Below are 14,135 nucleotides of genomic sequence, written 5' to 3'. Positions count from 1 at the left end.
AATATCTTGTGTATTTCTGCCTGCTCCTCATTACAAGAACTCTCTTAGTGCTGGGTTTCTTTGTTTTTTTTTTCTTCAGCTGCTTTGTTTTTTTCTGTATGGCAGAGCAAAAAATTAATGGCCTGAGAAACTCTCATAAGATAAGCAAGGCTCAGTGGACTAAAACACAGCTACAGAATCTCAGGATCAAAAATCAGTTGTCAGTAGTGAATATAAAAGATAGGATCAGTTGCTACCCCTCAAAGACCATGCATCAATATCAGATTACAAAGAGTTTCAACAAGAGCTTGTAGTAAACTTGGGAAACTTAACATGAAGTGTTAATTAATTTCAAGTACATTAAGTAATGTACGTTAACTGTGTGTAGAATAAAAAAAAAGTATTCACTGTGAATTTGCTCTTTGCTCCCCTTTTCTCATTTTCTTTCCTCCTCCCCCCTTTTATACTGTATATATGAACACACTCTTCTAAAGACCACAGACAATATACCTGGATCCACAGTAGACAGACTTTCTGTTCAGGAAGGTCATTAAGTCCAAAGGACTATATTGCACTGTTAAATAGTTGTAGTATTTCAATACTGTGCCAATTCTGCACCAACACGCAGCCTAGTTCCCTTTCTGTAATAAGTACCCTTAGACTAGGTGCCACCTCTCACATGCCACTGAACTTTATTTCCTCTTTTAAACATGCTGTTGTTAAACACCTAGCGCATAAACTGAAGTCCTTGCTACTTTTGTTTAAGGGACCATGAAAAAATGACAGAAGAGAATTTAAAGAGAAGCTTTATTTTCTTCCATTTTTATCAGCAGCTGAAGAAGACACTGATGTTAGCAACACAGTGCTCCAATATTCTAATAAGTAGAAACCTCTGTTTCCTCTGCTGCATGCCAAAACATCTCCAGCACCATGTAAAGCATTGTTTGCTTGGTAATCACAGAATCATAAAATAGTTCTGGTTGGAGGGGACCTTTAAAGGTCATCTACTGATGAGAAGGGACATCTTTCTTCAACCAGATCAGGTTGCTCAAAGCCCAGTCCAACCCGACCTTGAATATTTCATCTATGACCTCCCTGGACAACCTGTTCTAGTGTTTCACCACCCTAATTGTAAAAAATTTCTTCCTTGCATCTAGTCAGAATCTACCCTTTTTTAGTGTAAAACCATTATCACTTGTCCTATCACAACAGACCCTACTACAAAATCTGTACTCATCTTCCTTATCAACCCCCCTTTAAGTATTGAAAGGCCACAATAAGGTCTCCCTGGAGTCCTCTCTTGTACAGGCTGAACAACTGAAACTCTCAGCCTTTCCCCACAAGAGAGGTGCTTCAGCCCTCTGATCATTTTTGTGGCTCTCTTCTGCATCCACTCCGTATCTTTCCTGTGTAATGTCAACTAACACTAGAAAGTATTGATTCGGAGAAAACTCCAGGAACTCGGCAACAAAGTTTTAAGTTGACTAACAGGTATTCGTTATTGCGGCGCCGGGAGACACGGGGGATAGCTCCTCCAAGTGTGTCTCCCTCAGGCATCAACCAGGCTGGATTATATTGTCCTTAAACAAACATATTCATTAGATCACATACATTACATCATACTTCTTAGACAATGCCTCCTGTACGCATACAAAGATGCGGTACTGGGCTTTCGGGACCCCCGGTGGTTATTTCTTCATCACTGTTTTAGGATCATTGTCATATCAGTAACCACTAGGTGGTTCTGGCAAAGCTTATCTTAGTAATTTTTGTTTTCTCTATAGTTGCTAACAAAGCACAAGGTTCTTGAGGTTACTTATTTATAACCCTATTCTCCAATCAACCCTATTCCACAATTGACCCCATTCTTCAATCCACCCTATTCTTCTATCAACCCCACTCTTCAGTATAAACCAGGAAAATAGCCCACATGGACAAAGGGTTGGATTAGATGGCCTAAGAGATATTCCCCATCTCTAATTTTGGTGATATCATGAAACTTCTTTTAAGCTGCTAGTATAATTTTAACATGCATTGGCAACATAGATAAATAAATTTACCTAGTAGACTCAACACGTACAGCAAAAGTGACAAACAGAAATAGTTTACATTCAGAAGACTGAGCTGTAGAGCCTGCTTTTCTACTATTTTCTATTAAACCAACTCTATAATGAGATGGTTCAATTGATGCTGATGGGAGCTTTGCCACTGATTTCAAGGAATCAGGATTTCATCTTTGATGACTGCAATTATACAGGCAGTTTGCTAAGATCTGATCCAGTGAGAAAGGGGTTGCTTACTGCTGATTGCTCATTACATTTTGTAACAGTGAAATGGAAAAAGATAAACTGAAGAGTTTCTCGGTTCTGGGTACAGTTTGTTTCAAATGGTTGTCAAAACCAGGACCAGCAGGTCAAAGTACGGAACATTAATGTCAATCAGCTTTAAGACAGAAGTAAGGGAGGCTGCACAAAATGAAAGCATGAACATCAGACCATGTGAGTATCTTCCTCTTCAAAGACTATACTGCCGTTTAAAATGCTCCTGCCCGGCCTAGCAATTCCCACAACGACATGAATAGCAAGACCACTTGAATACCCTTTCACACACTCCATGTTTATCTGTCAATAATGACAATAAGGCATTGTTAATTGGTTTAGCACACCTTAAGTCCCACCACTCATTAAATTACGGGCTTCAAAATAAAAAGAATTTACAAACACTCCCCCTAACTCTTCCATAACTTGTCACAAAATGCTCCATCAAACCACAAGAATCTGTAACCAGTTTGATGTCACAGTTATTTTCACTTGGGATGTTTATGTAATGTATACGTACACATGACCAGCATTCAGACAGTTCACTCTACTATTTCTGACCTTATTATTTTATTCATTTTGCATTTCTCAGGGACATATGACTGACAGTACTTATTTTTACACATGCATGATGACAGTTAATGTTTGTCTCAGACTAGAATTCCTGACATACAGCTGAAAATACTCTGTAAAAGGGAATTACAGAGACACAGTGGCTGTACTCCTTAAAATATATAATAATATATTATCTTAAAAAAAAACAATCCTATGTGCCAGGAAGAAATCATATGCTAGGAAAACAATGGCCTTTAGAGCTGGACTGTGAAAGTCAACTTTTAAAGTCATAATATTCACTTAGAGATTAAACTCATTTTTAAGAGAGCATACAGCAAAAAGCTGACTTTCAACTCTTCCTTAGAAACAGCGATTTAAGCACTAGCAAAGCTTTTCACTCAGGAACACCACAGAAAGTAATAAGAGTTATTAAATTTTTATATTCCTCATTGTTTTCTGGCGACTAGATCTAAAAACTGTGAGTTGCAAACATTTTTAAAGTCAAAAAACCCAGCCAAAAAAAATCACTGTCACCAAATAAACATGAGAAAGCACTGCCTGGAGAATAACCTGTGACTCAGCATCTTGTGCAAAGACTAAAGCAAACAGGTTTTGCCCGCTTGTTGCAAAAACTCTAACATATAGACACTTCCCTTTTTAACACTTTTGAGCTTTTGACATCAGCAAGGTCAAAGCACGCTGTCAAAATTGAAAGCAGCCCAGTTACTGTTTGTCATGACAGTATTTTTTCACCTAAGTTCCATTAATTTAAAGTCACATATTTGCTATTTGCTGTATCAAAGGTGTTAGCTCCATGAAACATAAAATTTTATATGCAGAACTTACAAACAAAACGAGTAAAGAAAAGAAGAGTAAAACACTGAAAAGCCCACCGGATAGAATAATTTCCAATTTTAATAAAACAGGACACACTATTTGTCACTAACAAGAATATTGTTTTCTTATGGAAACAGACTTTTTTTTTTTTTTTTTCCTAGGAGGAAGCAAATTGAAAGGCTCAGTACAGCTCTGAACATCTGCAGATATTTACTGGGGGGGGGGACTATGCATTAGGGACTGTAGTGATAGGACAAGGAGTAACGGGTTAAAACTTATTTCTTAAAACAGAATTTCTTTATTGTTAGGGTGGTGAGGTACTGGAATGGGTTGTCCAGGGAAGTTGTGAATGCTGCATACCTGACGGCATTCAAGGCCAGGTTGGACAGGGCCTTGGGCGACATTGTTTAGTAGTTTAGTGGGAGGTGTCCCTGCCCATGGCAGGGGGCTGGAACTAGATGATCTTAAGGTCCTTTCCAACCCTAACTATTCTATGATTCTATGATTTTAGGCAAACTGGGCCTGCTAATGGGTAATCACAGAAACTCTGAACCAAAATCGTGTACCATGGTTAACCCACTGACTTGGAAGCTGATGTGATGAAGATGAGCTTCACAGGGATTTCTCTTTCACATTACAATTCAGTTAAACAGCCTACTGATGTATTTACGAAGCACTCAGAAAACTAAACCTACTGCATATTGTACTGTATGGTACAGTATGGTTTGGTTTCCAGTAGTTTGTTTTGGTTTATTTTTTTAATTACCAATTTCATTATTAAATACATAATATTCAATTCATATAATATGTTAGAATGAACAAGACCAAGCAGCAAACTTCAAGCAAAGTACCTTAGGATTTTGAAACACATTTTTTGAAATATAACACCAGGGAGCAACACCAGTAGAAAAATCTAACCTAGCAGCAATATATCAGACACAGAAATGTATATATAAATTAGGAGCACATAAAATGGCTATACTTTCACCTCAAAATACTGTGATTATCACAATTTTTATTTGGTCCTCTACGGACTCTTGAGAGTCCTCCTAGGCATATCAGACCCAAGTCATTACTCTGACAGGAAATACCTTATTGCTACTACGCAATTGGAATATTCTAAACAGAAGAATTTTTTACTTTTATACTATCTGAAATAACTTTTTTCCAACTTTTCCAATGCCTGTTTCCTGACCATTGCTCAAACTGAAATAAAAAAAACAACTCCACTAAGAACACATGCAGACCCCTTTCCATCCCAAATCTATCAATGGAATCAGAAAATATTAATTAACTTCTAATGAAAAAGCTCCAGAGCTTTATTCTGTGAATCTCAGAATGTAAGAATGCTTCATTAAAGGGCTCGAAGTTAACCACTATAATGGACAACTTGTACTTCTCATCCTTCCAATTCAAATTTCACACAAAAAATGCAATTGGTCCCATTCCTGTCTTAGAGGATCCTCAGGAGCAGCACTGTTACGTGCTCATGTGCGCAAAGGCTAGCACTATAGGGCTTCAAAAATTAAAAAGTCTTCATGAAGAGCACAACATCTAATTTTATGCCTTATTACTGCACTATGATAAACAATATTCATGGATTTCAATACTCAGAATTAATTGGAAGCTACAGTCTGGGTATATTGTTTGCTGCCTATTTTGTTGTTGTTGTGTCTGTTTTCTGAACCTGATGGTTAATTTTCATGTAGCCAGCTTCTCATTCATGACATACAGTGCAGCTACACTGAATATAAAGCTCTGTCCCCGCTACCTACTGGGGAGAAAAACCTTGAACAGGTTCCTAAAACATATCTGGAAAACATGCATGAAGCTCATGAGAGTTAGAAAGAGGCATCTCCATTTAAATAAAGAGCAAGTTAGCTGAGGAAAATGGCAGCAATGAACTGTTGTTTCGTTTGCATGGATCAATGTCCTTTCTTATTTTATTGTGTTTAGAGAATTCTACTAAGACTGTAGATACATGGAGCTAGGAATGTGTGTTGCTGGAAGACAAACTGGTTGAACTGTACTCAAAAAATACGTGCTTGTCCCTATGAAAAGACATGGTTTCTGGTTTTATGGGCTCACTTTCAGAGTCCACCTCAAAACAGGCCAAGTCATGTTTCTCCGTTTGTGTTAAGCGGTGATATGATTAGCAATTATATTCCAATTTAGGGCAAGGGCTTTGGATGAAAATTAAGGAAGGAAAGGTGCACTGAAAATTCAAAAGCTGTTTTATAAAAGAGCCACAAGTCTGCCATGCCTGTAATTTTCCAGTGGGCTTGGATATGACAATATCCTTGTATTTTGTTTCAGCACTGATATGCACTAAGAGAATAGTTCAGTGTCAGGTGGGCTGCTTATATTTTCTGGATGCAATGATGAATGGAAACTATAAAGACTCTGACCAGAATGGCATGACAGTAGTTTTAATGACTTGTAATATCACTTGCTAAGGTCTGGTCAGGTCAAGTAATTCACAAACCAGAGAAACTAGGACAATAAAAATAAACAACATAAAATCAGAACACAATGAGTTTTAGCTCTTACTAAAGATGCTTGGATATATATTTATACGTGGCAAAAAAAATACATTGTTAGTTTTGAGCACATTGTGAATTTCAGAACACTGAAGGCTCAGTCTGAACTGCAGTTCTTGAGAGCTGACTCATCATGGACATAGCCCAGAAGGAACAATTGGAAGGAAGAATTGGTCATTTAGGTTAGAGAAGTCAAACGTGCCTACATATGGTACAATCTACTAAAGCCTTCTGCATGCTATTGGCTGCAACAGACATTGTGCCTTAAACACCCTGTAGGTCACCAACAGCGAGATTTCTTTTGTAGCAATAAGAGATTTCAGACAGAAAATAGAAGACCGTCTTTCTACATGACATTTTGCATTGTTCAGGAAAGGGAACCCTCCATATATGTACACTGATGTCAACAGAGAGTCCACCCCTTCTATACTCTCTGCGGCACTACTGCCTCCAGTTATGCACAGCAAGTGCAAGCTAAACCAGAAGTGAATTTTCGTACCCAGACTGAGTTAATCTTAAGTAGGAAACATGGTATTTATCAAAGCAAAGGAAACATCATCCTATAAATACGAGGCTTGTCAGCTGAATGTTAGAAACAACACTGTTACAGAAAATGACAGTTGCAAAACTTTGCTACTCCATCAGTACAGCCATACCTGTCTTTTGGTCACAGTGCCATCCACAGGATCTACGTACTCAAAGCTGTCCGTTCTTTCCACACTGTAAATATTGTTACCCACAGCAAACTGCTGATGGCTGAATGATTTGTCAGTGATTAAAGCTTCCAGGTCTCTCATTATGAAATATGCTGTTCTGGGTTCCAGTGCTTCATAATCAAACCTTGCACATAAATAAAAAAAATAGAACCAAGAAGTAAGTCCCCTACAGCTGAGAAAACTGAGAACTCAATATACTCACAATCAGCAATTTACTGCTTCAAAAATCAGAGGTGGACCATTGAAGTACTGACTGCAAATTAAACAAGCTACACATGCACGCCCTGTGCAACCTGACCATCACGCATGTGTACCATAGCTCTACACTGAGCACCTGACTCTGAGTCAACAGAAATTTAGAAAATCCACAGTTTCTAAAGTAGAATAGAAAATGGCTTTGATACACAAGAAGCTCTCCAAGATCAAGGACACAATCAGTACAGTACTCAACAGCCAAGGAAAATAAAGAAAACTTTATTACAAGTTTGAGGAACAGCCACAGACATGTAAACTCCTCTGGATTAAGTCTATTCTGAGAGAAAGGGAGATGTATAAGATATAAATGACAGTTAGAATTCACCCTTTTGAGAACTTAATAAAAATGAGTAAATATTCAGACCTTTGGAGGAGTTCTACTGAGTTAGAAGTAGGCATATTTCCAGTTCTCACTAAACCACTGTCACACAGAAGCACATACAGAAACAAATGCAGAATTAAATCTTCCTGAGATTTTGATTTTTTTTCAACACCATGTAACAAACTATGTCTACAGATTCCACAAGTAAATACTTCAAATCTTTCTGCCATTTGATATCAGAAAATTCTATTACTCATATGGTAAGAGTGATGTATATGTAAGTGAATAACTTCTGCTGACACTCATCAGAAAAAACCTGCCTATAGAAAAGTGGTAATCTGCATCAGATTTTCATTCTGTGCATACAGCGAACACACAACTAAATGCAGTTAACCACAGCTAAACAAGTCACAGTTGTAGCAGAATTATCCTATCAAGCGTGTAAGTTCCTGTGCCTTTTCCTCACTTTGCTCACCTGCAGTAGTAGTGTCGGCCAAATTTTGCCCAGTGATCCCTAACAATCTCCTCCACACTCTGCTTCCGAGCTGCTAGGATTGAAAGCCAAACTAGCACAGCCCATAGCCCATCTTTCTCTCGAAGGTGATCAGACCCTGAAGAGACATACATAAAGCGTGTTACTTGGTATCACTGCAAATCAGAAAACAAAGTAAGGGAAAATGTCTCATTTAACTTTTTATGTCACATAATAATAATCAGTAGTACAGTATCAGCAACTCTGATACCTTCCAGATGGAAAATCAGAACTAATGTTTGAAATGTAATTTATTTATGTATGACAAAGTCCATGCTCCTGAAGTTAAATAAAAAACATACAAGTGCTTGAATAGAAATGGCATTAGTAGGAAAACATTTTCAGTCATGATTCCCACTCACTGACATACAGCGTGTTTTCACATCTCTAGTACTGTTTCTCAGAACTGGGCTAGATATGAAAACCCCTGGCCATGAACCAGAATGTTCTGAATTATGTGAGTCAAGTTTCACAGCATCTTCCTATCTCTGCAGATGTTTCATTAAAAACGAACATTTCCAGAAGGTTGATGATCTCCCATCAGAAGAAAAAACAAGAGCCTGAAAAAGTGTTTTGGGGGTGGGAGGGGGGAGGGAACAGACACATGAACAAATCCTCAACACAAAACACACACACACACACAAAAACAACAACCCCCCCCACCCCCCACCCCCCCCAAAACAAACAAACAAAAACACAACAAAAACCAAAACAAAACCCACATTTTTCTCCTTTCCACATTTCTCCATACTTTCCATCGGTAAAGCTGTTTGCATGCTCAGATATAAATACCTTACTAGGTTTATATTTAAGAAGAGAGAAATTGATCCAAAAATGGAAAGTAGAAACAATTTTGGAATACCCCAGAGGATTTATTTAGCACATAGTCTAAGATATGGGAGGCACGAAGTCAGGTCTACTATCTGAATTCAAAGGGGCACAGACTTGAACTTGCACTTCCCATGCCCAAAGCCAAAATGTCAACTCAGAATAATAGGCTATTCTGCAATAGGCATGTAATGTATTTTAACCAGATATATTTCTATGAAGCTAAGCTGTTCCTGTTAAAACTGAAATGTATTAATCAGCAAAAAGTTTCAATAAAATCAGTATCCTCTAACAGAAGACCTTCATGGAAAGGTTGCTGGTCAGCTCAGCAAGTGCCCTCTGTTTTTAGGTAATTTTGAACAAGCTTTTGTGGCAATATGTACCTAAAACAGATTATCAAAAAATCAAGAGGAAGCACACATGAGAATTAACACAAAGTAAAATGCAAGAAACCTGACACTCTGATACTGATGATGACTACATGAGCTAATAGAGTTAAAAGACTTGAAGAGAGATTAAACATGTGGTCATTGCTCTGGCATATTAACACTAGATTTTTTTAAAGTTTGTTAGCTGCAACCTTACAATTTTCTATCTGGTCACATGTTATTAAAACCCTGAGTACAAAGGAAGTGCAGTAATTCAGAAGTTCTGTTTCCTCCACAAATTACCTACTGATCAGGTAATTGAACTGCCCATGCTGCTAGAAGACACTTAGAGGAATCTAAAAGGTCTTTGTTTGAAAACCTGTCTTATGAAATACCCTTCTTCCTCAAACACAAAAATCCTGTGGCAGCAAGACTGCTTTGCAGTGCTGTGATTTTACATAATAGCCTGCATGGTCTACAGTCACCTGTGTTTTGCTACTGGCAGAAGACACAGTTCTCATAATAAAATTGATGCACTGAAGCTGTTAATCATGTGAAAAACTGTCAACAGAAAATTAAAGACATATAAGGAAAAGATATGCAGAGAGCCACAGTGATTCCTAAGGTTCAGTCTCGATGTCCACCCTCCAGTCACTGCTGCTGCCTCGGACTTGGCAGTCCCTCTTCTTGGAGGGACTTTCTGCCACTTTTTATCTGCCTTGATCTCTGAGCTTTCTGCAACAAGGGCAGTCTCCTACTACAACAGCTACAGCTATGGGATGGTCTGCGAAGGGCTGCCGCAGAAAGAGGAACAGCTCATTCTGTTCCCAGGTCCAGAGCACTGGGCACTGTAAAAGCATGGGGTGCCAACTAATCAGAGGAAAAAGGGAAGTGTTATTTGTGAGCTCTCATAGCTTTCTTAATAGCTTCAGATAAGGAAGCAAAACAAATGTCCCTCCACAGGAAGTCAGTCCTTTGAACAATCACGTCTTCACCTTTTCTACTCCCTCACTGTGGTAACATGTTAAATGAACTGAAGGGTGCCTTTTATAGAAACACCAGCAGTATGTCCTAAGGATAACCAAGTCAGCTTACTCATAGGTAAAGCAGACAGCATGGTCACGGTAATTTTTACTCTAGCCAAGATTATGTTCCCAGATAATGGTGCAGGCTTCTGCCACTGTCACCAAAAGAGAGACCTAGAATAGAGTTGTCCCTTCCAAGCATCGTTCCTTTGGTGGCAGCAGGAAAAGTCCCCAGGTCACCACAGCATCTGTGGAGCCCCTGGGACTGGTAACACTGGTGCCCACCTGGGGTGGCAGGGCAGGGTCCAGCAGCCAGGCCCACCCCAGTGCTCCAGCCAGAAGCAGGGCAGCTGGGGGGCCAAGGGCAGCCCCACCCTGGGTACTGGGCACCTCCTTCGGGACGGGGATGGGTGGAGGCCGGGCCAGGATGTGGGACCATGGGTAGGCCTGTCTTGGGGGGCCACTGGCCAGGCAGGATGGGGTATGGGAAGACGGAGACTGGCTCTGCTGCAGCATCACTGGGGCAGGGGCTGACCCCCAGGGTCCTGGGCAGGCTGGGGGAGCCCCTGGGGCTGGGCAGGAACCTGGTAGAAGCATGCTCGCTCATAAGGACTGCCATGGCTGCTCCTCTCCTTCCTAACACACCTGCTTCTCCTTTCAGCTATTCATCCTTAACACTGGAAAATTCAGCTTCACCTAAGAAGTCATCTCTGTGGCTGACATTACCAGCAATGTAAGCAGCTCAAGTGTCTCAACAGACACCAGCAAGTGTTGAGACATGGTATTGAGCTAAACACCTCAGCAATTTGTGCCAGTGTAAAATGATAGTTTATTCTCCTGTTGTGTAACACTCTGCAGACTGCAGGCCAACAAATTATGAAGTGAAAGGCACAACATCCACTCAGTAAAATGGTCTATACATCACGACAACTGTATGATGGTCTGAACGGAACAGCAAAGAAGAGATGTGTTTTAACAAACACTTTGAGTATGTTTCATTGAACCAAAATCGTGCAGCGAAACATGGATGGAAAATTTTTTGTAAAGCTTTTTGTTGTGCACTGAGCCTTGCTCTGGCATGGCTTAAGCTCATAAACCTGTACGAAGAGGGTAACTGCATAAACCTATCATTCTTCTGATACATTTAGCAGCTTTGGCATGTGCTGCATCCTTGTGTGTCCTTCAGGAAGACATACAGATTGCTGCTTCTCTGGAAAGAGAAAGCATTGGAAGAAACCAATTCAGAGGCAAAAATCTGCGCAGAAAAGCTGGAAACAACACAACTGTTCCAGAATCAAAAGTCACAGATTAAAAAAACTAGCCTGATGTGAGTATAGAACAATAATCATGTGTGCCCACAAGTGTCTCAGTTTCTTATTCTTAGGAGGAGGAAAACTGACAACTGCAATTTCTCAGAAATTGTTTATTCACTCTCTTCTATTCCAGCAGCACATTGGTCAACTGGGTTACTGCATGCACATACATTATTCTGTTTATTGCCCGTCTTTCTTTTGGAAAATTAAAATCTCTAACTGCAACTCTGTTAGTCAGCTCTTGTTTTCACCTCAGGTACTGTCGTCTGTAGATGTCTTTGCCCTCTCTCTCTCTCACTTACTTCTACTGCCCAGCGCACACAGGAGGGAAGGAGCTCATTTTGCTGCCTCACACTAACACCATTCTGCTTCACTTTATAAATCACAGAATCATAGAATCATAGAACGGTTTGGGTTGGAAGGGACCTTAAAGATCATCCGGTTCCAACACCCCTGCCATGCACAGGGATGTATTTCACTTGAATACTTCCAGGGATGTGGCAGCCACATCTTCTCTGGGCAACCTGTGCCAGTGTCTCAGCACCATCACAGAAGAGAGTTTTTCCCTGATGTCCAATCTAAATCTCCCCTCTTTCAGTTTAAATCCATCCCCCCTTGTCCTGTCACTATATGTCTTTGTAAAAAGTCCCTCTCCAGATTTTTTGTAGGCCTCCCTTAGGTATTGGAAGACTGTTAGAAGGTAACCCTGAAGCCTTTTCTCCATGCTGAACAGGCCCAACTCTCTCAGCCTCTCTCCAGAGCAGAGGTGCTCCAGCACTTAGATCATATTTGTGGCCTGCTCTGGACTCCTTCAAGCACATCCACGTCCCTCTTGTGCTGGGGCCCCAGAGCTGGATGCAGCACTGCAGGTGGGGTCTCACAAGAGCAGGGTAGAGGGGCAGGATCACCTCCTTCGACCTGCTGGTCACGCTCCTTTTGATGCAGCCCAGCACATGGCTGGTTTCTGAGCTGTGAGTGCACACTGCTGGGTCATGCTGAGCTTCTCATCAACCAACACCCCCAAAGTCCTTCTCCTGAGGGCTGCTTTCTCCCAGCTGATCCAGCATCTGCTGCTGTGGATCTGCAAAGGCAGAACTCTCTTGTGCAGAGGGATCAAGTAAAATGTGCCTTGAAACTATGTATTCATAAGACTGCAATATTAATAGTCCTTCCAGCTTTCTAAGGGCTCTCAGCAATTTCAGGATAATTCTCAGTGATACGTTTAACTGAACCACCCAATGTAATAATAAATTCTGGACTCTGTTTAAGGAGCTGGAGCTAACAGAGACAACAGAGCAGGAGTCAACAAATATTTTTCTGATTATTCCATTACATTATCAGTAAGGATAATTATAGTAACTGCAACTTCTTCAACAACTTATTTTTAAGTTAATTGTCACACATCCTTCCATGTAACAGTAGCAAAAAGTTATATTCACTACTGTAATAGTGAATTGCTACGGCCAGACTCAGAATAAATAGTCTGGGAAAAACTCTGAGTATGTTCCTATCCACAAAGTAGTACTCAGCTTAAACAGGCTTGAAGTAAAGTCTTGCAAGGCAGTAGCCTGAGAAGCAAAGTAAGATCATGCAAAAAATGTTCTTATTATGGTTTTCTGATACTGGAAAGATGTTGGACATGCAGGCTGGTTTTTATATGTCTAACTTCTTCTGTATCTGATATTTCCAATCTGATAGAAATAGTGAACTCTAAGGGTCATATGCATTAAGAAAATGTAATTGCTTTTACCTAAATTAGTCATCTCTGTCTAGCATATTGCATTTTGTAAGTGTGATTTTAAAATAAAAACCTCACTGAAAAGAAGATATAAACTCATGATAAATCATTTTGTTTGCACACAATTTGAGGCTTACAAAATTATCATCCAGCAATCTAAAACTTGATGATACTTTAGGCAAGTGGAGATTTACAGGCATTCTGCTCTGTCCCTTTATTCAAGTTAATGAGATTATTTTAGATTTGTGTTACTGTAATAGATAAGGCTTTCATTCATTTCAGCAGCAGCACATTTTTATATTCTCCACTAGTCCTTCTTCCACATAATCTTGCAGGAGAAGGCATCTGATGTTAATAGAATCAGGAAATTTGGAGATGAAGCATGCAAGTTATGAAATATGTAGCAATTACTGAAGTGGCTTAAACTGCAGAAAGATAAATCAGACACACAACTCTCCTAATCCTGATTAATAGTTTGCTGATGAAATTTAGAAACTAACTGCTGTTGCTGACGCCCTTCCCTGAACTGTGTCTTGGACATTAGTCATATAATCAGAAAGCTACTAACCTCATCTGACAAGCTCCTCACACTGCTACAAAAATGGAAGAAGTTTTTAAAGTATTGGTTGAGCTCCAAGATCAGCTGCCAGAAAACAAGTCTGGGAAACACAGCCGTACGGGATGTTTTCAAAACCTTTTGTCCTTTTATAGCAGAAAATTTGATTTATTTACTTGCTAGAGCAAAATCCCTTATGCTACAAAACCAGGGCTCTGTATTATTCAGAAATTCCAGCTGGCCTGGATTACCT

General features: G+C 39.8%; 1 protein-coding gene across 1 annotated transcript in view; it reads right to left on the bottom strand.

Annotated features, from left to right (window-relative positions):
* Positions 1-14,135, bottom strand: part of PGM5 (phosphoglucomutase 5) — a 67,934-nt gene that overhangs the window by 11,919 nt on the left and 41,880 nt on the right. The window contains exons 8-9 of the mRNA XM_061475720.1: positions 7,998-8,133; positions 6,886-7,069 (exon numbers count right to left, since the gene is read on the bottom strand). Of these exons, the coding sequence (XP_061331704.1) occupies positions 6,886-7,069; positions 7,998-8,133 (320 nt within the window). The remainder of the gene's footprint in view (positions 1-6,885; positions 7,070-7,997; positions 8,134-14,135) is intronic.

Source organism: Pezoporus flaviventris, unplaced genomic scaffold (genome assembly GCF_033815535.1).
Source record: "Pezoporus flaviventris isolate CSIRO_AGI_PZ_B2104156 unplaced genomic scaffold, CSIRO_AGI_Pfla_v1 ptg000090l, whole genome shotgun sequence".
Lineage (NCBI taxonomy): Eukaryota > Metazoa > Chordata > Aves > Psittaciformes > Psittacidae > Pezoporus > Pezoporus flaviventris.
This window is presented reverse-complemented; position numbering and strand designations above follow the sequence as displayed.